General features: G+C 53.1%; 14 protein-coding genes across 14 annotated transcripts in view; 9 read left to right on the top strand and 5 right to left on the bottom strand.

Annotated features, from left to right (window-relative positions):
• The window catches only part of VE01_07312 (uncharacterized protein), a gene marked incomplete at both ends in the record, with an annotated part of 1,769 nt that extends 1,121 nt beyond the window's left edge, over positions 1-648 (top strand). Inside the window, one exon of the mRNA XM_018276747.1 lies at positions 645-648. Coding sequence (XP_018128810.1) covers positions 645-648 — 4 coding nt within the window. The remainder of the gene's footprint in view (positions 1-644) is intronic.
• Positions 649-1,451: 803 nt separating this feature from the next.
• VE01_07311 (uncharacterized protein) lies at positions 1,452-2,090 on the top strand (the record flags this gene model as incomplete). The annotated part of the gene is made up of 2 exons (XM_018276746.1): positions 1,452-1,679; positions 2,037-2,090. 2 exons carry the CDS (start codon positions 1,452-1,454, stop codon positions 2,088-2,090), a joined length of 282 nt encoding a protein of 93 aa, XP_018128893.1.
• A 370-nt stretch (positions 2,091-2,460) lies between these two features.
• On the bottom strand, positions 2,461-5,495 carry VE01_07310 (uncharacterized protein; the record flags this gene model as incomplete). The annotated part of the gene is made up of 4 exons (XM_059463873.1): positions 5,066-5,495; positions 4,906-4,930; positions 4,714-4,806; positions 2,461-4,662 (listed from the first exon to the last, which is right to left on the bottom strand). The coding sequence occupies exons 1-4, from the start codon at positions 5,272-5,274 to the stop codon at positions 2,461-2,463; spliced, it is 2,529 nt and encodes an 842-aa protein (XP_059319563.1). The 5' UTR covers positions 5,275-5,495.
• A 601-nt stretch (positions 5,496-6,096) lies between these two features.
• On the top strand, positions 6,097-8,308 carry VE01_07309 (uncharacterized protein). Its single transcript, XM_018276744.2, has 3 exons — positions 6,097-6,690; positions 6,764-6,912; positions 6,968-8,308. The coding sequence occupies exons 1-3, from the start codon at positions 6,593-6,595 to the stop codon at positions 8,149-8,151; spliced, it is 1,431 nt and encodes a 476-aa protein (XP_018128866.1). The 5' UTR covers positions 6,097-6,592; the 3' UTR covers positions 8,152-8,308.
• A 453-nt stretch (positions 8,309-8,761) lies between these two features.
• DHG2 (L-rhamnose-1-dehydrogenase) lies at positions 8,762-10,134 on the top strand. Its single transcript, XM_018276743.2, has 2 exons — positions 8,762-9,368; positions 9,452-10,134. Exons 1-2 carry the CDS (start codon positions 9,028-9,030, stop codon positions 9,909-9,911), a joined length of 801 nt encoding a protein of 266 aa, XP_018128867.1. The 5' UTR covers positions 8,762-9,027; the 3' UTR covers positions 9,912-10,134.
• A 23-nt stretch (positions 10,135-10,157) lies between these two features.
• On the bottom strand, positions 10,158-11,719 carry VE01_07307 (uncharacterized protein; the record flags this gene model as incomplete). Its single annotated transcript, XM_018276742.2, has 3 exons — positions 11,315-11,719; positions 10,745-11,267; positions 10,158-10,689 (listed from the first exon to the last, which is right to left on the bottom strand). Exons 2-3 carry the CDS (start codon positions 11,194-11,196, stop codon positions 10,158-10,160), a joined length of 984 nt encoding a protein of 327 aa, XP_018128831.1. The 5' UTR covers positions 11,197-11,267; positions 11,315-11,719.
• Positions 11,606-12,978, top strand: VE01_07306 (uncharacterized protein). Its single transcript, XM_018276741.2, has 2 exons — positions 11,606-12,368; positions 12,439-12,978. Exons 1-2 carry the CDS (start codon positions 11,693-11,695, stop codon positions 12,855-12,857), a joined length of 1,095 nt encoding a protein of 364 aa, XP_018128832.1. The 5' UTR covers positions 11,606-11,692; the 3' UTR covers positions 12,858-12,978.
• Positions 12,979-13,006: 28 nt separating this feature from the next.
• Positions 13,007-14,186, bottom strand: VE01_07305 (uncharacterized protein; the record flags this gene model as incomplete). The annotated part of the gene is made up of 3 exons (XM_018276740.1): positions 13,007-13,582; positions 13,644-13,886; positions 14,001-14,186. 3 exons carry the CDS (start codon positions 14,184-14,186, stop codon positions 13,007-13,009), a joined length of 1,005 nt encoding a protein of 334 aa, XP_018128833.1.
• A 428-nt stretch (positions 14,187-14,614) lies between these two features.
• VE01_07304 (uncharacterized protein) lies at positions 14,615-15,929 on the top strand. Its single transcript, XM_018276739.2, has one exon. The coding sequence runs from the start codon at positions 14,991-14,993 to the stop codon at positions 15,849-15,851; it is 861 nt and encodes a 286-aa protein (XP_018128816.1). The 5' UTR covers positions 14,615-14,990; the 3' UTR covers positions 15,852-15,929.
• Positions 15,897-16,997, bottom strand: VE01_07303 (uncharacterized protein). Its single transcript, XM_018276738.2, has one exon. It carries the CDS (start codon positions 16,931-16,933, stop codon positions 16,187-16,189), a length of 747 nt encoding a protein of 248 aa, XP_018128805.1. The 5' UTR covers positions 16,934-16,997; the 3' UTR covers positions 15,897-16,186.
• A 276-nt stretch (positions 16,998-17,273) lies between these two features.
• Positions 17,274-20,010, top strand: VE01_07302 (uncharacterized protein). Its single transcript, XM_018276737.2, has 6 exons — positions 17,274-17,921; positions 17,984-18,142; positions 18,239-18,328; positions 18,388-18,734; positions 18,792-19,465; positions 19,535-20,010. The coding sequence occupies exons 1-6, from the start codon at positions 17,691-17,693 to the stop codon at positions 19,816-19,818; spliced, it is 1,785 nt and encodes a 594-aa protein (XP_018128806.1). The 5' UTR covers positions 17,274-17,690; the 3' UTR covers positions 19,819-20,010.
• A 214-nt stretch (positions 20,011-20,224) lies between these two features.
• Positions 20,225-20,719, bottom strand: VE01_07301 (uncharacterized protein; the record flags this gene model as incomplete). Its single annotated transcript, XM_018276736.1, has 1 exon — positions 20,225-20,719. One exon carries the CDS (start codon positions 20,717-20,719, stop codon positions 20,225-20,227), a length of 495 nt encoding a protein of 164 aa, XP_018128869.1.
• Positions 20,720-21,482: 763 nt separating this feature from the next.
• On the top strand, positions 21,483-22,624 carry VE01_07300 (uncharacterized protein; the record flags this gene model as incomplete). Its single annotated transcript, XM_018276735.2, has 4 exons — positions 21,483-21,509; positions 21,576-21,670; positions 21,726-21,852; positions 21,924-22,624. The coding sequence occupies 4 exons, from the start codon at positions 21,483-21,485 to the stop codon at positions 22,371-22,373; spliced, it is 699 nt and encodes a 232-aa protein (XP_018128809.1). The 3' UTR covers positions 22,374-22,624.
• Positions 22,625-22,943: 319 nt separating this feature from the next.
• On the top strand, positions 22,944-27,419 carry PEX6 (peroxisomal assembly protein; the record flags this gene model as incomplete). The annotated part of the gene is made up of 3 exons (XM_018276734.2): positions 22,944-23,403; positions 23,457-26,823; positions 26,888-27,419. Exons 1-3 carry the CDS (start codon positions 23,229-23,231, stop codon positions 27,417-27,419), a joined length of 4,074 nt encoding a protein of 1,357 aa, XP_018128792.1. The 5' UTR covers positions 22,944-23,228.
• Positions 27,420-27,836: the final 417 nt, after the last annotated feature.

Below are 27,836 nucleotides of genomic sequence, written 5' to 3'. Positions count from 1 at the left end.
GGATGGGGGGAGGGAGGGGGTATGAGAGGGAGAGGGAGAGGGTTTGGAGGGGGGGTGGGGGGTTGGGGCGGGTGTTGTACTGATGGAGGGTTTGTGAGGGGGTGGATTGAATGGGAGAGGAGTGATGGGGAGGATGAGAGGGATAGATTATTTTTCGTTCCTTTCCTTTAGTGTTTATAGACCGGCTCATCGGGAAGATGCCAAGACAACAGTAACAGCAACGAACAGCAACGATATGAGACTGACTAGTAAAAAACCTTGAAAAATTCGTCGTTACTCCCGCATAAACCACGATATCGAATATCACACACACATCCAGCCTCTCCAGCTACACATACACATACATACCTATCTATAGCATACCACAGTAACTCTCTCTCAACCACCACCGCGTCGTGTATCCATGACGACTTCCCCCCCGCCGCCACCTCACCAGCGGCCCTCCGCACATTCCGCCGCCGTTTCATCCTCCGCACGGGACTCATAACTGTGAAACTCCCTCGTCACCGCCCCATCCGCAATCGTCACGACTGAAACCCCAACGGCGCATCTTAGACATTCCACAGTACACTCCGGCCATCCCTTCCTATTCCCGCCGATGCCGCTGTCCCGACTAACCCGCGAGTTTCGATCCTTCGATATAGCTAGGCTGCAGTAGCGCGCCTGTTGTCAGCAACACAGAAAGCACGCACAACAGCGGCTGGGAGAGCGATAAGCTGCGATGATTAGGAAGTGGCCAATCAATTGAGCATTATTGGAGTGTTGATGGAGGCTGTGAGATGGGGAGGTAAGGTGCGCTGCCTCGTCATCAATTCCCCGAGGCTATGGTGGGCTATAAATACATCGTAGCCATAACGATACTACGTGAATTCTTACCCATAGTAATACCGCAGGTAGTAAGTAATACGACTTCAATTTCTCCCCATAGCTGTAATAGCAGTAGTAGTAATTAACTATAGTAGTAACAATCCAGTGTAATACTTAGATAATTTACTCACTCCTCCAGTCCAGCACAATCCCGTCCGACCCGTAAACCCACCACCGCCCAGCCCCCTTGCCTCACCTCCCTCACCCACCCACCACCAACACCTCAACTAAAACCCCCACTCAGCGATATCCACCAGGCAACAAGCCACGCCACCACCCCTGGCACAACAGCGATCGACACCCTGTGCGCCCCGCCACATCCTCGTATCCGTCGTGGCTGCGTGCTTGGCTGACGGAGCAGGACAAGGGGTGGAAGGAATAAAGGAAGGCGACTTCGCTGCCAGGCTCCGATTTCTTTGAAAGAAAGAAAAAATTACCTCTAGCGTATAGCCAGCAGATAGAGTTGAATAAACCCAAGTTCACATATACCGATCAATCAATCAATCGATCTTCGAATCTACCTCAATCAACCAACCTCTCAACACCAGCTCTCAGCTCTCCAGCCCAACAAAACCACCCTCAAAATGTCAAACCTCACAATCACCGCCCCCTCCACCACCACCGGCCCCGCCTTCCCAACCTACACCTTCACCAACTCCTCCATCGCCAGCACCCACATCCGCACCACCACCGACTCCAACGGCGACGTCGAGACCGTCACAGACATCACCGTCGTCCATCCCACCGACACCACCGGCACCACCGACTCTTCGCCCGCGGGACCGACCGAGAGCACCGGTGCTGGGGAGAAGGTGAGGTTGGGGATGGGTGCTTGGGTTGTTGCGTTGCTCGCGGTGGGTGTGGGGATGGGGTTTATGTGAACGCCTAGCCTGCTTGCCTTGAGGGAGGAGGGAAATTGATAAAGTTGGGGAAGGAGCGAGGGATGATGGGCGGGAAGGAGCGAGGGGTGTTGCGGGAACGGGAAGGAGCGAGCGGGATGACGGAAGATGGAAGGAACGACGAGACAGAACCATATCGACCAACCAATTGTTTTCGATTGATGGGATCCATTCATTGCAGGCGCTTTGCTTTTCGGGGTTGGGGGGGATAGACCGATATACCCGATACGACAATGGTTGTGCACAACTACGGTACATACATGATTTTAGAATCAGAAGCGGAGGAGGATGCCCAAGGGGAAGAAGAGGAGTGGGATTAATTAAGGGGGTGATTGAGATGAGGTGGAAGGGGAGAGAATTAATTTTCTGAGAGAGTGGATGGGGATGGAATTAATACTTCTGATCTGCACAAGAGGGTTTGAATGAGGTTGATGATGTGAATGGTGAAATGTGAAATGTGTATGTGCATGAATAACGCGGAAGGTGCGAGTAGTGCAGTGCCTTCCGGATAGACTAATGACTATGCTATGTGACCCTTTGTATTAACAGTAACCCATTTTTCCTTCAACCCCTAATATCAATATCCAACATCCATCCAGGTATCCAAGATTATCCGATCCTCGACCCAATTTCCCCCCACAAGACGCCCGCAACACCCGCTTCTTACTCCCTTCCCCATCCCCATCCCCCCCCCTCAGACCTGATTCTGATTCTTAAACAACCAATCCGAATTCGCATCCACCATAAAATTCGTAATATTAAACTCGCCCCCATTCCCATTCCCATTCCCATTCGCCCCTGCTAGCTCTCCCTCAACTTGCATCCCCGCTCCCCCCTCCGCTCCCCCTCCTCCTCCTCCCAACCCCTCCCCGCCCACCACCGCAGGCGGCAGCCTGGGCACATTAAAGAAATCAAACACATCCAAATACTCCAACTCATTCTGCGCGGGCGTCCGATTAGGCTGTCCCTGCCCCCCTAGCCGGCCCAGCGCACCGATATGGCGCGGTTGGCGGGATATCAGGAAATCGAGGTCATACGCGCAGCGCCTCATATCAGCCAATATCTTCACACTGGAGGGCGTTACTCTCTCCTCCCCGTTCGCAGCAGCGGACGTCTCGGAGTCGGAATGCTCATCCAGCACGCGCTGAAGAATAGTCGAGTAGCGCGCGGCGACTTTCCAGTACCGACTCATAGCGTGGAGGGTATCGACGAAGAACTGGATCTGCGGGGACAATTTATGTTCGATCGTCGAGCCGTGCACGAGCAGCAGCCTAGCAGCGACCCAGAGGGTGAAAGCAAATGGCGGGCCGAGCTTGGGGAGCATGTTGTTGGCGACAACGAATTCGCCGAGGGCGGCTATATTCTCTACCGCGCCGTGGCAGCGTTGGGAGGCGGAGTAGGAGGGTGTGAAGATCGGTGAGCGTGTGGTGGGGTAGGCGGCGGAGGAGTGGAGGCGGATGACGGTGGTGTGGTAGGTGGCGTGGAGCATGACCCAGCCGCAGGTTATGGTTCTGCTGCTGCCAGGCTGGAAGAGGCGCGCCATACTACCGTAGTCGGGTGGGAGGTCGAATTTCCACGACGTGAGCAGGTTATCGAGTTCTCTATACTCGCCCTGCCACTTCTCGACATCGGGGAGGGCGGAGATGTCGACTGGTTTCTTGAGGAATTGATGGATCCGCGACAGGATCCCGAGAATCTCGATGTAGTAGGAGAAGGCGCCGAGGTTTTCGGGGGGAGGGGGCTGGCTGAACTCGGCGTGGGTGTGAGTGTGGAACCAGCGGGTCTCGACGGGGACGTTTTTGTTCCAGAGGTCGTCGCGACAGGGGAGCTTGCGGTCGATTTCTTTCTCGTCGAGGGCGAATTCGAAGGCGGTGGCGATGGTGGCGTAGCGGTCGAGGAGGTAGATCATCCAGACGAGTCGGCGGCGGGATTCGTCTTCGATCCAGTCTTTTGCGTCCGGGAGTACCATGGCGCGGAGTGTGTAGATGGATTGGTAGTCGGGTGCTACTGAGAAGGAGGTCGTCTCAACAGCCAAGCCAAGTTGGACGACTGCCCGTGTGATGAGGCCGAGGACGTTCCATCCAGGGGGGCCATTGCTATCTCCGACTAGGTCAAGGGCGAGTATGACCATTGCTTGTAGGGCCTTGACAGATGAATTCTCCAGCCCATATAGTAAAACCTTCTGCTTCGAGATATCGTGGTAATGGTTCCGCCTCTCATCTGTCAACCGCGGGTCATTAGAAAACCTCAAGGTGGTCGCAACGATGGCGTGTAAGAGTATCCTGTCTGCTTCTTCCAACTGAGACGGCCCAAAGAGGGAGTCCAGCGTCGACCGGCGGTGCAGCATCGGACACCATGTATTTACATGTTTGAAAAAGAGATCCACGAGGGCGTAAAGTAGATCGTATGGCGGCAGGTCGCTATCAGATGGGGCTTCTGTTGTACTCTCGGAGATATTCAAGGTGGGCGATTCCACTGGCGGTTGGGCGGTGTTATAGAATTGCGCAGCCGACTGAGATCCATTTTGAACAATCTGCTGTTGGTGCTGCTGTGCTTGGTGTTGTTGCGCCTGGTGCTGCTGTTGCATATAAGCGTCCCCATGCATCGACTGCATCGACGGCGTTGGCGGTGATAACGAGTTGTGAAAGTCGGCATGTTGCGGGGTAGATCCAGAGAAGGCTGAAGTCTTTTGTTGAATGAATGGTTGGCCCTCTATCCTCGAAAGATGGTTCCCCAGAATCTGTCCATCATGTAGTGCCGCCTGGTTGCCCTGGTTGAGATGATTGCCTTGGTTGCCCTGCTGCGGGGCCAGTGCTGTCTCAAGGATGCGCGCATGCGTCTGCAGAATGTCCTCCAACCTGTCCAACCTCTGCTCGAGTTCGCGTCCGTAGCCAGCCTATGGGTATTAGTCGCGTGGTGCACAGCGGGGTTTCTCACAAGAACCTACTCTCAGCCCGGGCTTCTTCCGCTCCTTGTATTCGCATCTCGCGCCGTTGCGACTGCACCAGCGGCAGGATGGCTGCCCGCGATCGCATTTGACCTACTGAGGGTAAGTCTGGGGTTCACAGGCGCATCGCGCGGTCTTCCAGGAACACCTCGGCGATGCATGTTGCGGCGGGGAAGCTCTCGGTGGATATACCTTTCTCTGTTTGCATAATTCACACCTTCAAGTCGGTCAGCTATCTGTAATCCATATACTTTTTACTCGGTACAATGTGCAGTAGATAGCGCGTAATAAATATATTTTTTGCGCGTGAAAAGAAAACTCAGGTTGGTACCGCGAGAAAGGGATGTCTTACGATACCCTCACGGGACGACACTGGGCTTTGCGCGGGCCATCACCGTTTTCATTGACATCTCCATCTCCGGCGAGACTCTCGTCACCACTACCGTACTGGTCGTTGTACCCGTCGCTGTCGCGCTTGAGGCCGGAGCCAGACAGGATCGAGGGCTGAGGCGAGTGTTGAAGATCCATCGCGTGAGACAATCTTGGTGGGTTGCATAACATGAATCAACGAACGGGTTTGGCTTCGGGATATGAAGGTGCGAAAGAAAGAGTGACAGTTGGGCCGGCTACGTATCTCGGCTCAAAGACACAAGTCACGACCGAAAAAGTGTGGGGGGAAGTGTGGAGTGAGTGTGGAGTGTGGAGAGGAAAGATCCGGGGAGGTTAGGGGAGACACAGGAACGCCTTCTTTAAGGACTATTTGTGATTTTCGGGGTTAGGGAGGTTGTGGTGGATGGTGGGCACTAGACAGTGGCCAGGTTTGCTTATTTCCAGTGGTGTTGTTGGTGCTTGTAGGGGTTCTTAGGGAAGTTGTAGGGATTATTTGGGGTGTTATAGGGAGAAAGTGTGGGGAAGGTTAGGGGTTTCTCTAGTGTGCTGCATCAAAGGGTGTGTGGAAGGAAAGAAGTGTGGTGGTTAGGGTGGAAGGATGTCAGGGTAGAAGGATGGAAGTTAGGGTGGAATGGTGGAAGGGTGGAAGGGTGGAAGGAAGTGTGGTAGAGAAGGGGAAAGGGACAGAAGGGAGAAGGAGAAGAAGGGGTAAGCAGGGCAAGGGGACAAGGGAGACAGGAACAGGATGGATGGATGTGTGGAGGGGGTGTGTGGGTATAAGTAAGAGAGTAGGTATGAGGCAGGTATGAGGCAGGTATGAGGAGAAGTATAAGACAGTCTACTCTAGCTCTACTTATTGTTTTTACATACTTACCACATGGAGCAGAGTGTGTTTGTGAGTGTATCATGTGTGAGTATCGTCTCAACCGTTTCTATGGACGAGTATGCAAGAGTGGTGTGATGTAATAATGCACAATTACCTGTTATGGCATATTGGTGGTATATACCTGTGGTGCGTGGATGCAACCGTCGTCGTCCACCGTCCACACCGTCTAAAGGCACATGCTTCTCGCCGCTCTCACGGAACGAGTACGGTACGAGTACGACCATTCTCCGGTTTACACCGCGGTGTCGCCGGTACTTTATTGTACTCTTTGTCCGCCACGGAACTCGGTGCTTGTACTCGGCCGTCGGTCCTGGGTTAATAGCCACCGAGAGACACCGAGGACTGTAAACGTTACACCCCACAAAACACACTACGCCCGCATGTCCTCGTGCTGATCGTGAGGGAAAGAGCCTCTCAGAGCTAACCGTTACAATTATCGGTCCCTTCCCATTCCGCCTTCTTCTTCTTCTTCTCTTCTCCCCTCAATCCCTCTTCTCTTCTTCATATCCTCAATCCATACAAATACTTGGTTCCTCCCAGCCAGGTAGGACTCTGAGTGCCATTCCTCAATTAATCCGCGCATTTACAACATAACCCGACAAGATGGTTAAAGACTTCCCCAAGATCAAGGCCATTAGGACCTACGTGATCGATGGCGTTGGCTCCGGAGGCGATTACCACAATGTCGAGGGCGGCCATTGGTATGTACCACAGACACGATCGTCTCAAAGATCACCATACTCTCACCCCGCACCTTGCTGACGAGTATGACAGGCTCGTCGACACCTCCATCTCCACGCCTATGTCGAGATGGGAGCAATATCGTGCTTCGAGACTGAGCTGGGGAATTAACGTTCTGGGCTCCTTCTGTGTGGAAATCGAGGGAACAGATGGCACAGTTGGCTTTGCTACTGGATTCGGAGGTAACGTATACTCACCGCCATGAATTCGCAGCCAGCATTTCTAACATTGTCTCAGGCCCTCCTGCTTGCTGGCTCGTCCACCAGCACTTCGAGCGCTTCCTGATCGGTGCTGACCCGAGAGACACAAACCACATCTTCGAACAAATGTACCGCGCCTCCATGTTCTACGGCCGCAAGGGTCTTCCCGTTGCTGTCATCTCCGTCATTGATTTGGCACTTTGGGATCTCCAAGGAAAGGTTCGCAACGAGCCAGTCTACAAGCTGATCGGTGGTGCAACCCGCGAGAAGCTCGATTTCTACTGCACCGGCCCGGAGCCCACTGCTGCTAAGAAGATGGGTTTCTGGGGAGCTAAGGTCCCGCTTCCATACTGCCCAGAGGAGGGCCACGCCGGCCTCAGGAAGAACGTTGAGTTCCTCCGCAAGCACCGCGAGAGTGTTGGACCAGACTTCCCAATCATGGTCGACTGCTACATGAGCTTGAACGTCCAGTACACAATTGAGATTGTCAAGGCCTGCTTAGACCTCAACATTAACTGGTGGGAGGAGTGTTTGTCGCCTGATGACACTGATGGATTTGCGCTCATCAAGCGCGCCCACCCGCAAGTCAAGTTCACGACCGGAGAGCACGAGTACTCGCGCTACGGATTCCGCAAGCTCATCGAGGGCCGCAACCTCGATATCATCCAGCCCGACGTGATGTGGCTCGGTGGACTGACCGAGCTCCTGAAGGTCTCCGCCATGGCCGCCGCCTACGACATCCCTGTCGTCCCCCACGCCAGCGGCCCTTACAGTTACCACTACGTTATCTCGCAGACCAACTGCCCCTTCCAAGAATACCTCGCAAACTCTCCCGACGGAAAGAGCGTCCTCCCCGTCTTCGGCGACCTCTTCATCGACGAGCCCATCCCGATCAACGGCTACCTCACCGCCGACCAGCTCGACAAGCCCGGCTTCGGTCTCACCCTCAACCCCGCCGCTCGCCTGATCCCCGCACAATACCTCCTCACCCCCAACCCGGAACGCCCACTCGGCGGCCCGCTCCAGCGCGCTCAGATTGAGGCTGCACCTGTTGCCGCAGCTCCGGTTGTTTCACAGGAGGCTTCTGTCCCAGCAGTCACTGCGCAGGAGGCTGCCGCCGCGACGGAGAAATCCACGCCAACGGTTGATGGCGGGAAGGAGCAGACGAGTATTGTAGAGGAGCTGGTGAATGGGGTCAACGGATTGACGACATCTGCATGATTGGGGACTTTATGAAACTACATATTCTTTGCTGTTTGCTCTTTTGCTTGATTGTTTTGTTGCCTTTCATTGGCTTCGCGGGGGGACCTCGGGGAATAAATTGACTTGTGTTATTGTATTTTTTGGCAGTAGAAGGTAGTTTAGACTTTTTTGTGCATATAATTCGAAACTATCTCTACTACACCCTACTGCTATACAGTTTAACGGTATTGACATGGATTGGGACATATACACGGCAGAAAGTGAAACTTGCATGCAAACGACGCGCAGAATCCCATCTCCCCCGCATTCCCCCAACTTTTTTTTAATATAACTAAAAAAGAAATGCCGGTCCTCGTGCGTCCCATCCGGCTGGCTCTCAGATCTTGCGTGCGCGTGTGCGTGCGTGGCGGCGGGTATACATGCGGGCATACAGTTTTGCCTTCCTAATTTCTCCGTCTCGGCAAAATCGTCATTTTGGTGGTTTCGGCAGCTCGGTGGTGGGTGAAAGACCACCGAATATGGCGGGGTACAGGGGGAAACCTGGGTGGATTGGGAGGGGAGCCGCTAGCGGAAAAGTGTCGTGGGGGGTACGTGACCCCTCCATTGGGGAGTGAGGGGTGGGATTTCCGGAAACGGTAACTGGAGGAGAGGAGATATAGCAACGTAGGCGTATCCGCGTGTCCACTGGATTGTGGATGTGATTGATCTAAGAAAATATAACTGTTTTAACGATTTTTGACGAAGTTGTGTGTTTTGTTTGGTGGGTTAAAGCTTACAGCTATAGCTACAGTCGACACGCGATTCAACCACGACGACTACATCCCACCTATCCGTCTGAAACATCTCTCACCCTCACCCATCACAACCACCACCAAAACCCACCCGCAAAACAAAATGCCACCAACCGCCCTCCTCGCTTCCAAAACCGCCGCCATAACCGGCGGCACCACGGGCATCGGTCGGGCCATCACATTAGGATTCCTCGCCCAAGGCTGCAACGTCGCCGCCAACCATCTCGGTCTCGCTTCCGACGCTTCACTGCTCGCCTCCTTGATCGAGGAGGCGAAGGCGCTGAAGGAGAAAGATGCCGGTGCTGGGGAGTTGATGGAGGTGCAGGGTGATATCTCCCTTCCGGAGACGGGGAAGGAGCTGGTGAGGAAGACGGTGGAGAGGTGGGGGGGGTTAGATGTTTTTGTGAGTAATGCGGGGGTTTGTAAGTTTGCTGAGGTTTTGGAGTGAGTCTTCCCCCTTCTCCTTGGAGAGTTTATTACTTGGTGGTGAGAGCTGAGGAGGGACGTCGTGCTGATACCAACGATAGTATGGAACCGGATCTTTTTGCCTCAACAGTAAACATCAACCTCAACGGCGCCTTCTACGCCTGCCAAGCCGCCGCCCGCCAAATGGCCACACAAGGTCGCGGCGGTTCCATAATCGGGATGTCCTCCATCTCCGCCCTCGTCGGCGGCGGTCAACAAGTGCACTACACACCCACCAAAGCCGGCGTGACCTCGCTGATGCAATCTATGGCTGTCGCGCTGGGGAAGTACGGGATTAGATGTAATGCCCTCTTGCCGGGCACGATTAGGACGCAGTTGAATGAGAAGGATTTGGTGGGCGAGAAGGAGAGGTATATGGAGGGGCGCATTCCGTTGGGGAGGATTGGGGAGACGAGTGATATGGTTGGGCCGGCGATTTTTTTGGCCTGTGGGGAGTTGAGTGGATTTGTGAATGGGGCGCAGCTTTTGGTGGATGGGGGGATGTTTGTTAACCTGCAGTGAGGTGCTGGAAGTGGTTTGGAGAGGTGGAAGTTAACTACAGCTGCAGTGAGGTGCTGGAATTGGTTCGGAGAGGTCGACGTTGACTACATCTGCAGCGAGGGCATGGTGAATGCGTTCTGGGTATATAGTAGGTTGATAAATCGACATAGGAACGTGGAATGAAAGCGGATATATATCTCTTATTTGCATGCAATAGCTAAGCTATGATTTATGAGCTACGAAGAGCTATCAAAGCTATACCTCAATCTACAACGACTTCTCCACAGCCTCCAACTCCCCAACCGCCCCCTTCCAATTCTCCCACTCCGCATCCCCTCCCGGAATCCCCCCAACAAGCGGCAACCTCGTCCCATCCCTCTCCCCCAACCCCAACACCCTCGAAACCGCCTCCTTAATCCCCACCGTCCCAAACCTCACCACTAGCTCCTCCACTGCACTAATCTTATACTGCAGCGTCCTCGCCTCCTTGATATCCTCCGCAGTCTTACCCTCCTTAAGACACAGGTCGTACAGGTGCACCACCGACTTAGGGAAGAATCCTGCACTGCCGTCGATCGTGCCGGCGCATCCCAAGGCCAAGATGGGGAGGAGCTGCTGTCCGAGACCGGTGAAGGTGTGGAAGTGACTGTGGTCGATGGAAGGGTTCGCGCCGATCTGGGCGTGGTACGAGACATCCCCGTGAGAGAGCTTGCAGCCCACGATGTTGGGGTGGGCGGAGAGAGTGGCGTAGGTGGAGGGGGTGACTTTGACGTTGTTGGAGACACCGGGGTAGTGGTAGCTGCGGGGTTTGTTAGCTGGTGCACGTGGCCTTTTTTGAGGAGGAGGGAACCAACATCATAACGGGAATTGGACTGCGGTCAGCGACAGCCTGGAACCATTTCACGATTCCCTCTTGCGTGACGGCACCAGCGAAGTAGCCGGGTGCGAGGCAGAGACCCCATTGTGCGCCGGCCTTTTGGGCTTCTTGGAGCTGCTCGACCGTTCCCTCGATGTCTTGGGTGGCTGTCCCGGCGATGATGGGGTAGTCCTTGAATCCTGCCTCGTCAAGGGCCTTGCGCTGGGAAGATAGGACCTCGAAGCGCTCCTTGTTGGTGAGGTGGACTGCCTCGCCGGTGCTACCGAGGATCACGAGCCCGCGGATGCCGCTTTTGGCGAGGTGGATGGAGTGCTTGGATTGCGTCTCCGCGTCGAAGGGAGCAGCGGCCGCATTGTAGTTTGGAGCTGTCTTGCCGACGAAGAAGGTTGGGACGGGGACGTAGACGCCGCCTGGTGGTGGGGAGGCCATTGTGGGAGTTTGGTGGTGGTGGTGGTGATGGTGGTGATCTGATAATTTACCCCGCACTTTCGACAATCGGGCTATTTCGTCGGTCAGTTGGAGCTGCTTGGAGACTCGGAGTACTCACAACTTGAAAAATAGTAAGGTGGAAGAAATAAGAATGTTAAGAAAAATCCCGGTCTGCTTTCGTTTAATATTAAAAGACAGAGTGGCGGATGCAAACAGTAATACAGTCCGAGGTCATCCACCAGGTCTTACAATTACACGGCTTGGTCTCATAACCCCACCGTCTTCGGGGAAACACCCCCCGACCAGCAACTCTTCGGTATCCACCACCAGGGGAGCTTGGACCCCTAAACGAATCGCCTCAGCCTTGCGAGATAAACCCCACATAGCTGAAGATAGACCAGAGCCATCAACAACCCATTCAACAAAAGCAATTCGTACAGTACTTTATAATCAGATACCCATCAATAATCAATCGAAATCCAAAATATAATTAACCATGGCATCTACAACCACCGAGTCTCCCGCCGTCACCCCTAAATACCCCATCATCGACTCCCACATCCACATCTACCCCGCATCTGAGGTGAACACACTCGCCTGGTTCGATCCCAACCTTCCCCTATCCACAAACCAGCACTCCCTCGAAGAATACACCGCCGCCACCACCTCTCCCCCGGAACTCGAGGGATTCGTCTTCCTCGAGACAGACCGCGAGCATGACCTCGACTCCGGCGAGGCTGACGGCAGCGGCTGGGCGGGGCCTTTGATGGAGGTCGACTGGATCCGGCGCGTTGCCGTTGGTGAGCCCAAGGAGGGCGAGGGCCACGATGAAAGCCATGCCAAATTAGTGCAGGGGTTTGTGCCGTGGGCGCCGCTGCCGAGCGGAGCGGCGGTGGTGGAGCGGTATATAGAGAAGGCGCGGGAGGTGGCGGGGGAGGAGGCGGGAAAGAGGATCTCTGGGTTCCGGTATTTGGTGCAGAGTAAGCCGCCGGGAACGATGCTGGGGGAGGGCTTTATTGAGGGCTTGAAGCTGTTGGGGAGGGAGAAGCTGACGTTTGATTTGGGGGTTGATCAGCACAATGGGGGGGATTGGCAGTTGGAGGAAGCGGTGGAGATGGTGAAATTGGCTCATGAGGGTGTTGAGGATGGAGAGAAAGTTAGGATTGTGATAAGTATGTATATCCCCTTCTTCCGATACTGCTTCTGCATGCGGATTTCTGTTCATGTGCTAACGAGAAACAGACCACCTCTGCAAGCCCGACTTTTCCTTTTACGCTCTCCCACCCGACGAACTCCACGCGAACCCCCGCTTCCAGAAGTGGCGCGAGGCGATGTTCAAGCTATCCCAAGCCAAGAACACCTACATGAAGCTCAGCGGGTGCCTATCCGAGCTGCCGGACTCCCTGAAAACCGAATCCGCAAACCACATCTTCGCCGCCATCCTGCCCTGGCTGTCTGTCATCCTCGCGGCGTTCCGCGGGAGGCTGATGTTCGGAAGCGACTGGCCGGTCTGCACGGTGGGCGTTGGCGAAGATGCGTGGAAGAAGTGGAGGGCGGTGGTGGAGAGGATGTGCGAGATGGGAGGCTTGGGTATGGAGGAGCAGATTATGCTTTGGAGCGGGACGGCGATCGTTGCTTATGGGCTTAACCCATCGACGTGAAGTATCTGAAAGGCGGTGCTGGTTGCCAGCCTCGCACGGACTGTAGCTAGTTATGTGATATTAAAGTTTTCCCTGGACGAATCGTTCCTTTATCACAAACAAAAAAGAACGGTTTCCAGCGCTCACGTTTCTGCCAATACATTTTGAAATTAGGGTAGGTCATCCTCGACGAGCTTGCGGAGTATGCGGGGCTTGGGCTTGCCCCAGCCAAAGCCCTTGATTTCTTTGATCTCCTCAGCTGTGTAACGTCGCACGGAAGGATCCACTTCCACACCTAGCTTGTCGTTTGCCTCCTGCGCGGCAATAACTTCACCCATCGTTGGCCCCCAAGACCTAGGATAATCCCTCACCTCGTGTTGCAAAGCCTGGTTGATTCTGTTCTGAGTCTCATCATCTCCGCCACGAGTCCTCTTACCGACTCTATAGAACGAACTCGATCCCATGGTCATGGGGCCATATGCCACCAACAGCGCCTCAGTGTTGTCGATCCCTTCAGTGGCTGGGACGTCCACCCACTGACTAATGTCAACGCCGAGATTGTGAAAGCGCGCAGAGAATTTTGCCAAGCTAGACGGAACGATGCTCGAAAGATCGAAGTCAATGGCCGTTACCCGGTTATCAGCATCGATCATATAGTTGCCATGGTATATATCTGCCTGGCAGAAAACCATCGGCTCTTGATGGAGGCCATGAACTCGATTCTCTCGTTTGGTTAATCTTAGGAACTAGATACGTTTCGTTAGACTGTCCGTATGAGATTTGGGTCAAATTGAGGTAAGAACTAACCGTATTAATATGATTTTGGAATTGCTCCGTGTTCTCGTAGTGACGGGTAGCTAGTAGATGAGATTCGAAAATATTATGGCGAAACCTCTCCCCAGAGATGACAGCTAGCCGTCGCCGGGACTCAGGGATGGGGATACGGTGAAGCTCACTAACTGCGAAGGCCATGGACCGATAGATCGTTTCTTTTTCTGCCTCATCTTGAGTTTCCTCCAAGCACTGTGTGGCAGTCTTTCCTGGAATGTACTCCATAACAATGTAAGTACTTGTATCTTCTTTAAAGGCGTAGTACACTCCCGGCGCTCGCACTTAAGATCCAATCTGTCGGAGGCCATCATATGCCACGGTCTGGCCGCATACCTCATTCCAATATACTGCAAAGCCGTACTTGATCCAGAATGTGGGCGCTTCCGGTGGGTATGCAAAACCGGAACGAGGCGACCTCTCTGCACAGATGCTACCTAGAAGCTCCTCGCGCTCGGGAACATGAACGCCCGGCGGAGGTTTTATACCGACGAACGGGTTCGTAAACTCTGGCCACTCCATTATGAGCAAGAGTCGGAGGCTAAGACGCTGTGTGGATTTGTGAAAGACGAACGGAATTACAAGACGATGGGGGATGTGTTGGCTATATACAATTGTAGCCACTTGTCATACCCCACGCGCTTCGTTCACAAATCACCGATGGTTGACCCAGCATTGTCTTCTGGGTCAACCAACAGACGCACGGGCCGAAGCGTCGCGGTGATAGGTGGGGAGCATACTGCAGATTTATGATATGATATGTTAGTTGTTAGTTCTGCTTGTAGTTAGATGCTTGGCAAACCAGCTTCCATGGTACTCTGTCGACTCACCTATTTTTAGAAGTCAATTTACAGCAACAACCTGTATATCATCTGTAGCATAGGTAGAGCCTCGTCGGCCCTCATCGTTGCTATTTAAACGCCAGTCACCATGTAATACAATAAGTCGCATAACATTCACTCTAAGGCGTCAGCCACATTTGCTAGTTACTATTTCTCGTTTTAAACGGACATAGAAACTCATATAGTGCAGCATCACATAGTGATTTTAACGCCTACACGCTTAAGGTTGGTTGAAGAGACCCGGCGCTAGTATTCGATTGAATGCGTGGTCCAAGAGAAGACTATATACTAGAGAGCCCATCATGCGTTGTGCGTGGTTAAGCATTCCCGAGGTGTCAGTTAATTCTATAGTCCCGGGGGTATCCATGTGGGGTAAACGCGGGGTATAGCTACGAACCCACCCCTCCATGTTCCAGTAAGATAACATTCTCATTCTCACGCCATTCTCCAACTATCAGCACCAAATAATCCACACCAAGCAATCATGGCAAGCCAACAACCCGAAGTGGCATCAAGGCCAATCAGCGGCTCCTTCGCCGGCAAAGTAGCCATAGTCACCGGCGCAGGGTCCGCAGGTGACGGCATCGGCAACGGTCGCGCGGCCGCCATCCTCCTCGCCGAACAAGGCGCCTCCGTTCTTTGCGTAGACCGCGAGAAAGACTGGGCGAATCGGACGGTGGAGATGATCACTGAAGAGGGGAAGGGAAAAGGCCTCGCTTTCTACGGGGATGTCACTAAAGCTACAGATTGTGAAGCCATGGTTGAAGCTGCGGTCAAGGCTTTCGGTCGCCTCGATATCCTCATTAATAACGTTGGAATCGGTGGCGCGCGCGGTACAGCTGTCGATGTTGATATGGTAGAGTGGGCAGCGGGGATGGAAGTCAACGTTGGCAGCATGGTCTTATCAGCCAAGTATGCGATCCCCGCCATGCAGAAAAACACAGGACAGGTGCGCGGCTCCATCGTGAATATGGGCAGTGTAGCCGGTATCCGAGGCGGCACGCCGCATCTTCTTTACCCGACGAGTAAAGGAGCGATTGTGAACATGACGCGCGCGATGGCGGCGCATCATGCGCCGGATGGTATTAGAGTCAACTGCGTGTGCCCTGGTATGCTGTACACGCCGATGATGTATGCGGGTGGGATGAGTGAGGAGGCGAGGGAGGCGAGGAGGAAGAGGAGTTTATTGGGGACGGAGGGGAATGGGTGGGATGCGGGGTGTGCAGTGAGGTTTTTGGCGTCGGATGAGGCGAGGTGGGTAACAGGTGTTATACTTCCCGTGGATGCGGGAGCGACTTGTGCTGTTGGGAGTGATTTACCTAAGACTGCTAGTGTTAGCAGTTAATAGGAGGGCTTGTTTTCATAATCGGTTGATGAAGGGAAATATCATGGGGTTTTCTCAATATCAGTGACTAAATTTGTGGCAGTTTCGCGGTCTATATACCCAGATGTGACAAACAGATTGGCCAAGTGCCATCGTCTGGTCGAATTAGAAACGATTCCCATCCCATTTCACTTTTCCTGTCCATTCCATCTTGGTTTAAGTTTGGATCTTGCAAGAGTTGAAGCCCATATCCCAGTAATCTTGGCGACATATCGCCATCAATAATCATCGAGTGAACGCGACCATGCACGTCTAAATACGGTAGAATTGAAATCCAGCTTCCGTGACTTGATGTACTACGAGAGGCACGCGACAATGGCAGCAATTGCGGAAAGAGTGCCTTCTGGGTCCTTGACGTCAACAGTGGGCAGCCCGATCTGCTTGGCAGGATAGTCGTTACCACCTGGGAAGATGGCATCGCCGATAAACATCATCTGTTCAAGGGGGAGCCCGGTCGCCTCGCTCAGCCTCTTCAGACCGTATCCCTTGTCAACACCCTTCCTTGTAATATCGATCGAGGTTGTGCCGCCCATGTTGATCGACAGATCGGGCAGGCGCTTCTGCAAGTCAACCTGGATCACCTTACGCTTGGCGAAATCGGCGTCCCAATGCTGCTTCGCGGAGATGGGTGCTTCCTGGCCAAGCGCCGAGAAGGTAATCTGGCTGCCGCGGTCTTCAATTCGCTCGCCCCAGGTCTTCTCTGGTGTGAAGCCAGTGGCCTCCAGCGAAGCGTCAAATGCCTCGAGGATATCCTTCTTCTGCTCGTCGGTGAACAGCTCGGCATATACCACCTTCCACCCATCACCCTTGTTCTGGTATAGCTTGGTTCCAGTGGTCGGCATAAGCCATAGTTTAGTTACATCGGCACGTGCTGGCAAGCGGCTGGCGATTTGCTTCTCGAATTGTGGCCAGTCACCCCCTGAGATGATGGAGACGTGGGCAACAGCTAGGAGGTCGGCCAGCGCCTCACCCATAGAGTCCTTCAATGGCTGCTTGCTGATGGCAAGCGTTCCATCGAGATCGAAAGCAACGAGGCTGATCATTTTCAAGGTCTGTATTTAGAAAGAACGTTGGTGTTGTTTTTGTGTGTCGCAACTGCCAATGTTGTCACGGCTCTGGTCTGACCCCTCAATCGATAAGGCAAGCTTACGTGATCTAATCTTCTGCAAATAAGAATTGTCCCTTGGGAAATAAGCTTTCTAAATGAAGGGGGGAGGTCTTATTCGCTAGCCGCACTCAGTAAGGCGTGCATTAATGTCGGGCACCATAGATGGTATCCACGGATTGAGTGATTGATAGATCCAAGGTCTATGAACAGTCCGCTCCTCACAGACGCCTTGCTTATTATTAATACTCGCCCGTTAATATTATATGCACTCCATTTTATTATAGAAGCGGTGAGACATGCCAAGTTACGACCCAATCTTAATGCGGGTAAGGTTTGACATAAATCACGTGCTTGGCATACTTGGCCGTACATCTATTTATAACTTTTTATTCTATGGCACACTGAGCTGTCAGCTTACATCCCCAGCTCATCAGCCCCAGCCCCAAATTACCAGAAATCCTTCGCGCCCCAAGCGCAGAGGCCAAGGATAATAGTGTTGTCGCGCGTATATAGAAAACTCTCGAGCCATTTCCAGTCTTTCCCACTGTAAAATGCCGTTGTGCTGAACTGCTTCCTTCCATAGCGTCCTCCTTTTCGCGCATCCTTCCTATTTCTGCGTGATACCCAACAGCCTTGCTTGTCTAAGCGGTACCAGAGAGATCAACTGTTGACCCAGCTGTCCGAGCCGCAAAATGCGTGCTCTTGACGCCCTCTTCGCCGCCTTCCTCCTCTCCGCTGCGCAGGCTCTCTCGCCGGCAGAATGGCGATCCCAATCCATATACCAGATTGTGACAGATCGATTCGCACGCGCCGACGGGTCGACAACCGCGCATTGTGATCTAACAAAGCAGGACTACTGCGGGGGTTCATGGAAGGGAATAGTGAAGGAATTGGACTATATCCAGGGGATGGGGTTTACTGCTGTACGTGCTTCCATCTGGGTGGGCTTTTGATTCTCACAGGACGCAAATTAATGGCAGAACAGGTCTGGATATCCCCCGTTGTCAAGAATATTGTGAATAAGACGGCGGACGGAGCCGCATATCACGGATACTGGGCCGATGATATTTACCAGCTTAATGCGAATTTTGGGACCGCGGATGATCTGAAGGACCTTTCTGATGAGCTGCACGCTAGGGGAATGGTAAGTTCGTTCCCAAGGTACCGGGGCTCTGCCTTCTCGCCTGGCATCCCCGAGTTCAGCAATGTGTTAGCATATTCTAACGGCGAGTGTACGTAGTACTTGATGGTTGATGTGGTGACAAACCACATGGCCTACGCGGGATCCCCAGAGGAGATTGATTATAGCACTCTTCACCCTTTTAACAAGGTATGTCTCCCATGAAATAAATATATATGGTGCCAGAAGAAAAGCTAATGGTTTCATAGGAATCCTTCTACCACCCTCATTGCCCTATCGACTTCACGAGCCAAAGCTCCACCGAGGTATGCTGGGCGGGTTCCAACGCTGGTACCGGTTTCGTCTCGCTCCCCGACTTGCGCACCGAAGACGACGATGTTCAGGCCGAATTCAACAAGTGGATTGGCCAACTGATAGCCAACTACACCATCGATGGCCTGCGTATTGACTCCGCTCAGGAAGTCAACAAGGGTTTCTATCCATCCTTCCAAAAAGCCGCCGGGGGCATACACATCCTTGGCGAGGTGTTCAGTGGAGACCCCCCGACGCTGTGCTCATACTTAGAAGTCATGTCGGGGGCGATGAACTATCCTTCGTATGCCCTCCCACCCTCCAACCCGGCATTACCATAAGCTAACAGTCCATCCTCTAGATACTACTGGATAACCAGCAGTTTCCAAGGAGGCCCATTGACTGCGCTAGTCCAGGGCATCAAGGAAATGAACGCCTCTTGCACGGACACAACGCTCTTGGGGTCCTTTATGGAAAACCACGATCTGCCGCGATTCCCCTTCAAAACAACAGACGTCTCTCTCGACATGAACGCCATCGCCTACACCATGCTCACCGACGGCATTCCCATCATATACAACGGCCAAGAACAAGGATTCGGAGGCGGTCTTCCACCTCTATCCCGCGAAGCCCTCTGGTTCAGCGGCTACAAGACTACCGGCACGCTATACACCTTCATCAAACAGCTGAACGAAGTCCGTTCTCGCGCGATAACAGTGGACAAGGACTGGGTGAAGCAGCGGATTTCAGTGAGCCAGCCGGATTCGCAGACCCTGCTGATGCGCAAGGGAAACGATGGGAAGCAGATGGTCAGCTTGTTCACGAATCGCGGCGCCGGAGGAGAGGAGGTGATGACGCTTTTGTCTGCCGATACGGGGTTCACGGCGAACTTGGATGTTATTGAGGTCTTGAACTGCATTGATGCGAAGACGGATGGGAGTGGTAATCTTGGGGTTGGCATTTATAATGGAGAGCCGCTTGTGTTCCTCCCGGCAGCGAATCTGAAGGGGAGTGGCATCTGCACGAAGCTAACTGGTATGTGATATCACTCTTTGGTTCTCTCTTGCTAGTTATGGATATTGTGCTGACGTGGTGTTATTGCAGGACCCTCTACTGTTGTTTCGACGACTAAGAAGGCCGTTCCAACGCGCACCACCACGAGCAAGGGATCAGGATCTGAAGCCACGGCAACGAGCACAGGCACTGGCACGAACTCAGGCTCCGGCTCGGAAGAATCGGGTACAGGATCATCTCAAGACACGGCCACAGGAACAGAGCAGACCGCCCCATCCGTGTCGAGCAGCGCAGCAAACTCGCTTTTGGCGAGCGGACCTCTCCGAGGCTTCAGAATTATATCACGACTTCTGCGATTTTGGGCTTTGGTGTAGATGAGATGGTAGCACGATTGCTTGTTTTATAGTTGGGGAAAAGAAAATGAAGTGATGACGGGGGGCCGCGTCTGAGCATGGCAATGGAGTTCAGTTGTTTTTGCATATATCCTCATTTTGAGCGAGCGAGATTGTGGTGTCTGGAGACTTGATATAGCTTGACTGTCAAACTAGGATGTAACTTGAAGGTACAAACTTTTTAACTGCAAAGCCGCCTCTCTGCCACGAACATGACCCCTGTAGCCTATTTGTTCTAACACAACCGCAGTGTCCCCTTTCCGTGAAAGGAGCGTTGACCTTAGCTGAAAACCCCCCTTTTTTTTTGTTTCATCCTTGAAGCATTCTCAGAACTTTTTGTTTCCTTCCTTTCAATGTTGCCGAGAAGAAAACTCCCCATGTTAAGTTGTCACTTGTCCTCTACTTTCACTACGGTCCATAACACCTCCATCGCCAGATCACCATAGTGGGATAATATGTTTTGGAATGTCTTCTCCTTCAGTAGCACAGGGGCATTATTTACGATGGCCTTGATAATAACGTTGCGGATTGGCCTGCGGTAAAGTTCGCTGATCTGAGAATCATAAAACTGTTTTATGCTTTGCGCAAAGCTTGCTGTTTTCCACAGCCTCCCTACAACCTCTTCAAACTTCTTTGCTGCATGCCGCATGAGGGTATGCAAATGGTGATGGTCAGCAATAACGAAGACCTCGATAGTCACACGCAGCGCGTCTTTATTCCAAAGTGGCCGGCCAGGTTCTTGCGGGGGGTTATCAAGAATTTTAGAAATCTCATATTTGCAAGACTCAGTTTCGACCTTTGTTTCATGTGGAAGATCGGTTGCCGCGTGGTTTTTTTGTTCACGCTCGTCGTCGTAGTCGCCGTGGTAGATGAAGCGCAACATTTTCTCCACGATCTTCGGATGGTACTTATTGACGTCAATCACGCCGGGGGAATCCACCTTCTGCTTCAAGTTACCATAGTAGATCACCTTCTTTGAGATAGAACGCTTGCCTCAGAACACTTGTCAACCATTTTCTCGAAGGTGTACGACGCTGTGGAGATCACAGTTCGGTGAACGTCCCAAAACTCTCCGCAACAGCGATACGCAAGTCGCTGTATTTCCCAGAATCAAGAAGGCTGAAAGAATGAGCGTTAATACATAACGCGATGTAGTATAGTGAAGAATATATTACCTGTTCATCGCTGTGGTAGTTGATGCGAGTAGGATATTCAAGCAATGAATATTGATTAGAGTGACGACAAACGAGGAAAGGGGAACCAAATAAATAATGAGAGTGTATAAAGTAATACAGAGAATAATGTAGTATTGGTTATGGTTCTGAAGTGAATTTGTCTCCAAGTCTTGGTCCCGCACCTTTTGCAAGCTTCTGCAAGGACTCCAGCATCCAGATTCCCTCCGAGACTATGGTAAAACTCGTAGTTATATAGACTCCGTTTACTCGAAGGGCGTACACAGATTGTGGGATAGAAGATAAAACCCAGAGAGAAAGAGTTGTTCATAATTCACTGGAAATATACTCTGCCCGTCGTTTATCCCTCACCTTGCCGAGGACCATAACAAATCCACCCCTCCATTGCAACTGCCTTCTTCAACACATCCACTACCAATCCCAATTCCCAGTTAACAAACGCCATGGGCAACCATGGGTTCTCACCCAGAGCTCATACACGTCCGATAGTTGTCGCATCTCCCCAAACCCCCAATTCTCTTTGTTCAATCTCATAATACCATCAAGATCAGTCAAAAGAGTCTCGACCTTCATTCACCCTCCGCCAGAAGCGATTTGACTGATATCTCGAACTTGAAGGCTGTCGACACAGTTATGGACGTGTGAGTGGCCTTCCCTAGATAACTTCACTGTCCCCATACCAACTTTTTAATCCAGCCTCCTCGATTCAGGAAAGTACAGCGACATGCGCATTACATGCCAGGAACAAGCATGGAATATGCATCGCTCAGTGGTCTGCACTCATTCGCCTGTATTTGCAGCCATGGTTGATGGAGGGTTCAAGGTATGATAGATCCCACCTCTCTGTCAACTGCAAAAAAAACACCAGGCAGGCTCACAGGCTAACAAATACAGGAAGCTCACAGCGGCGTCATTGACCTCCCAGACGACAAACCAGACATCGTGGAGATGATGCTTCGCTTCCTCTACCAAGGCGACTACGGTGACACGCGCTATTCTACCAAACCCGGCGAGGAACTGGTAGAGCTTAACGCGGACGCACTGGTTGTGAATGTCGAAGTATATGTCATAGCTGACAAGAACAGCATCCCCGCCCTAAAGGGCCTTGCCCGGCATAAGTACACAGAGCTTGTGGCAGAGATATGGCAGAGAGATACTTTCATGGATAGTGTGGAGATGGTGTTCCAGAGAACGCTGCCTGGTGATTCCCTGAGAAAGTTCGTTATTAAGACGGTGGTGTTGCACATACATGCACTAATCAGCGAGGACTGGTTCGTGGCGATGCTGGAGGGCCAAGGGGACTTTGCAGTGGAAGTGTTGAGGGGAATACTGGAGCTGGGTTGAAGTATTTGGACTGAAGCTTATGGGGGGGGCCAGTTAGCAAACCCCACAAAGAAATCTAACAACTAGCGTTGGAAAACCAGGCAAGGGCTAGATCCGATGAGTCGTGTTTGAGGTTTGAATAGGGAAAGGAAAAGTTAGAGTGCAAGGAGAGGTTCATATAAAAAGGGATGCTCGAGCAAAAAGTGAAAAGTGAAGATGGGGGTTCTTGTTGGATAGCTAGAGATCATTAATCGAGTTTGTATCAACTTGGGGCATGCAGACGCCTCTTTTCGCTTTGCAGTTGGCATAAAGAAATTACAAAGCTAATAACTCAAATTCTGTCGGTAACTTAGCTCAAGCAGTCAATTGCAAAGATTTTTCAAGTAACGACTGTATAGCATTAGTTCATTGTTGTGGTTATGCCCTTCACAGGTTCATGAGTTGGAGCTGACTGATGTGCGAGGCTAAGTTATTTGGAGTCGAGTCACGTGCATATCCGCCTCATTGGTCAACCCCACATTCTCGGCTCCGTTCCCCATGGCTTGTGAGGATACAGGATCAAATTGTCCCTCGGCTCCCAAGCCCCAGACTCCGAACCGCGACTCTCAATCCCCACTACCATAGCTGACGCCGTGGCCCGAGAGACGTTTACCCCAATAATTCCTTGAACCATTGTACAACTCATTGCGACTTCAGCGTTCAGTCACTCGAAGCATATTCTGTATATATTTCGTCGTATATTTTGGCTCCGTCAGTCTCAGAGCCACACAGTTACCTCGGGCACATGCTGAGGAATCGGCGATGAAACTGTGAACTTAACGCGCAAACTACAACACTTCAAACCCCTTGATTATACAGCGCCGGCAACCCTCCAGAATGTCGGCTGTTATACAGCATACCCCGATAGCTAACAGGCGCAAGCGCAAGAGAAGACGTCGCCAGGACAAGTCTGCGGTATTCGCGAGACTGGTGCTGGATGAGCATGTCCGAGGCGATGTGGGGATTGTGTCAGAAGACCTCTATAACGAGCTCTTTCCCGCCCAAGACCAACGTAAGTGACTGCATGAAATACGAGTAATTCGGTCGGCTAACAGTGCAATGAAGACGACGAAACAAACGGCGACGGACCCGTCGGCATACCCGAGCTTGCACACATTGCGATATCCCCGAAAGCCCCCTTCAATTCCGTGGACGAAATTAGCTGGACTGTCGTGCCCGTGAGGCCGTCGAGCGCCCTCGCGACCAACACTATACAGTTCGCGCCCAGCTCTGTCGCCCTACAAGGCTTTGCCGAAGAGCTCCAGCGCACGACTCCGTCGAAACTGCTCAGTCACAGCCGTAGCGGAATCGAGATCTGGGCACTTGATGTGTTGCCCCTGACATTGGACACTGTGTTCGTCACTCTCGAGGCTGGCCTGGCCAAGCGACTTGAAAATGGTGAGGGAACGTTCCATGGCGAGCACCCGCTGGCCAACGGCAACCATGCAAATGGAAAGAGCGCTGTGCCGGAAGACCGACTCAGCTCGGCAATCCGAGAAGCCCTGTCGTCATTGAAGGTTGTGCATGCAGGTGACTTTTTCCCGCTTCCTCTGGCGCCGCATTCTATCACGCATGTTTTGCCCCCACCAGCAAAGGTGACTCTGTGTGAGCCAGTCGCACAGGGCATATTGTCGCCTAATACGCGCATCATTGTCACGCAGACGGGGCACCACACGAGGACTGTCAGGAAGGCGTCGAATATGTCTCTGAGGCGCGTTCTAGACCAGGTCACTGAGGTAGATGAGGATACCTCTAATGAGCAGTTCTTTTCGGCCGCCGAAGACCGCTACAAAACCGATGCGGCTCCTGAAGACGACTCAATGACAGAGACTGAGGCCGAAGATCAAGACCTTGACGATACGGACAATCTGTCGGACGATTCTATGGATGAGATGATTTCTTTACAAGCTCCAATGCTGCCCTCCTCGAATATAAGTGGCATGGCTACTCCTCTCGGCCCTAGCCGTAGAACCAATGGCATTGCGACTCCCGGATCCGTGTTTTCAAATTACACTGCGACAACAGCGCGAGCTGGTGGCCAACGGGGCAGACTCTTCAAGGCGCAGGGTCTAATGAGCCCTCTTCCCGAAGAGCTGCTCCGCCCTACTCCTCCAGCCGACGATGACGAGGAAGCACGCATCTACGTTGACGTAAACTCGCTCACTAAGATCGGCTGCTTCTCAGGCGATTGGGTCCGCCTGGAGACTGCCTCTGAGCCGCCTGAGCAAGGCATGGGTCTGTGGACACTGGGTAGCTTTGGACAGGCGCAGGATGAGGACTTCATCTGGCGACCTGTCAAGGTTTACAGTTTGCCAGAAGGGTACTCGCACAGGGCCGTCACCAAGATACCGTCTAGCAGAGGGTCAAAGAAGATGTCATTCTTCGACTCACAGGTGTCGAAACCCACGAGCCCGACAGTCTATCTTTCACCAATACTGTTAGCCAATCTAGATAGCACCCCATATGTGCGCTTGTCGACTCTGAAGCAGACCCAGACGGTAGGGAAGGCTTCACTACCGAAGATTACCAACACTTCGCTGCCACCCGTTGCCCGCGAGGTGACTTTCGCAAAGATTGCTACACCTTTGGCTACTGAGAAGACTCTCCAGACTGCTGCTATTAGCGGCCTCAAGCGACACTTCACTCAGAGAGCAAGGGTTGTCAAGACTGGAGATATCGTCGGAATTCCAATCGATGAGGCATTAGGAAGGACATTATTCCAGACTTCATCGGGTAAAGAGGACGCGATAACAGACGACATGTTAGTCAACCCCGATCAGCAGGGGACCAGTTTGACGAAATCTACTGGGGTTATTTGGTTCAAGGTTAGCCATATCACGCACGCACGACGCGAAGAGGTTGAGGACCCTGAGGACGAGGATATCTGGGGCGGCGTAGCAGCTATTGATTTCTCCCAGACGCAAATGGCTGCAGCTGGGACGGAAAAGAGCCGCTTGCCACCGACCAAGGACAGCCCTTGGGAGCACTACTTCAAGCTGCGAGCGGTCTCTAAATCTAGTTCTGATGCTTTGGCCCCGACTATGCCAGAGCCTCAGCCTCAGCACATCACCCCTCTCCGCCGCCAACTGCGAGAACTGGTCGCAGCGGCGACAAGCGCAAGGTCTATCCACCTAAAGCTCCCACCGCTAGCCATCCTGCTTGTGTCAACCCAGAGGAACATTGGCAAAGCAACGCTTGCTAGCAGAGCCTGTTCCGATATCGGTCTTCACAGCTTCACCATCGACGCGTACGACATAGTCAGCGAAGGTGGAGCCGGCGGCGATGTTAAGACAGAAGGTTTCCTTAAGGCGCGTGCCGATCGTGCCCTGACCTGCGGCGCGGAGAACACGGCACTCGTAGTCCGCCACATCGAGGCCCTGGCGGCTGAGCGGATGATTGCAGCTTTGAAGGACGTCCTCGCCGACTCCCGCGTCATCATCGCGACCACAACGGAAGTGGACAAGGTACCGGACGGAATCCGCAGCCTGTTCACTCACGAGCTCGATATGCATGCACCCGATGAAGGCGAGCGTGAGAGCATCCTCCACAGCATCGTCGATGACCGCGGTGTCTCCCTCTCAACCGACGTAGACCTTGGTGGCGTAGCCGTCAAAACCGCCGCTCTCGTTGCTGGTGACCTAGTTGACGTCGTGGACCGTGCCCTGGTGGCACGCCACACTCGTCTCGAAAGCCTCGCTACCTCGGCCGCCTCGGCCGCCCTCCCCGTCTCCGTGCGCGACGTGCAGCTATCTGGTGGCCCATCGCGCAGCCTCACCAGCGCCGATTTCAACCACGCTGTTGAGCACGCACGTCAGAACTTCGCCGACGCTATCGGTGCGCCGAAGATCCCCAACGTCACGTGGGACGATGTCGGTGGTCTCGCGCACGTCAAGGATGCTGTCATGGAGACCATCCAGCTGCCGCTCGAGCGCCCTGAGCTGTTCGCTAAGGGCATGAAGAAGCGCTCTGGTATCCTGTTCTATGGTCCACCCGGTACGGGTAAGACGCTGTTGGCAAAGGCCATCGCGACTGAGTTCGCGCTCAACTTCTTCTCCGTCAAGGGCCCAGAGCTGCTCAACATGTACATTGGAGAGTCTGAGGCGAACGTGCGCCGTGTGTTCCAGCGGGCGCGCGACGCGAGGCCCTGCGTTGTCTTCTTCGATGAGCTCGACTCCGTCGCGCCGAAGCGTGGTAACCAGGGTGATAGTGGAGGTGTCATGGATCGTATCGTGTCCCAGCTGCTCGCAGAGCTGGATGGAATGAGCGATGGCGATGATGGCGGCGGTGGCGTATTCGTCATCGGCGCGACGAATCGTCCCGATCTGCTGGATGCAGCGCTGCTCCGCCCGGGTCGCTTCGATAAGATGCTCTACCTTGGTGTGAGCGATACACACGACAAGCAGGCAACGATCATGGAGGCGTTGACCAGGAAGTACGTATCCCCCTTCCCAGCCCCTTTTATCCTTTTGAACCGGGTCATACTGACACTATCCCAGATTCACCATGTCACCCACCCTCTCACTCCCACGCATCGCCACCCGCCTTCCCTTCACCTACACTGGTGCCGATTTCTACGCCCTCTGCTCCGACGCCATGCTCAAAGCCGTAACACGCCAAGCATCCGCTGTAGACGCACAAGTCAAAGCCATCAACTCTCAGCGCGCGCCCGACGACACAATCACGACGGCGTACTTCTTCGACCACTACGCAAAGCCAGCAGATGTGGCTGTGGTGGTCACAGAAGAGGATTTCATGGCTGCGCAGCAGGAGCTGATTCCCAGTGTCAGTGCGAAGGAGTTGGAGCATTATACGAAGGTGCGGGCGCAGTTTGAGGCTGTTCCGGAGGCGAACGGGGGTGCGGATGGGAAGAAGGCTAATGGAGTGGTGGAGAAGAAGTTGGTGAATGGGAGGCCGAGGAGTAGTGGGAAGGGGAAGGGGAAGGGAAAGGCGAGGATGGAGGAGGATACCGATGAGGGAGTGGCTGTTGGTGGGTTTGGGAGGGCGGAGGAGGATGAGGATTTGTATTAGAGGGCGGTAGTGTGTTATGATGCGCGTATATATGGGTTGCATGTAGGGATGTATTTATAGTAATCTTATTGGAGGTCTCGTCCCTATCTACTTTCGAAATCCAACGTCGCCCATGCTCCCTAACCGTGATAGTTGCGTGAGTTGGCCAAGTATGCTGTTTAGCCACCCGCCTCCCAGCCCGGAGACGGGTGCTCACTCAAGTGCCTACATCACGATGACTCGGAGGCTCTGAAAGGGCCCGTTGTGTATAGTAAATGTGTTGTTCATTGGGATGGCGACAGCCATGTGTCGCCAAACTAGTAATATGATACTAACTGAGTGACTCCCAGTCGTTGATATCAATCGCACCGCTCCCACGTGCATCCCAGATAGACCACCTGGGTATAATATTTATATATACATCGTGCCCCCCAAGGA

Source organism: Pseudogymnoascus verrucosus (genome assembly GCF_001662655.1).
Source record: "Pseudogymnoascus verrucosus strain UAMH 10579 unplaced genomic scaffold scaffold_33, whole genome shotgun sequence".
Classification (NCBI taxonomy): domain Eukaryota; kingdom Fungi; phylum Ascomycota; class Leotiomycetes; order Thelebolales; family Thelebolaceae; genus Pseudogymnoascus; species Pseudogymnoascus verrucosus.
Note: the sequence above shows the minus strand (reverse complement) of the source record. Positions and strands in the feature narration are given on the sequence as shown.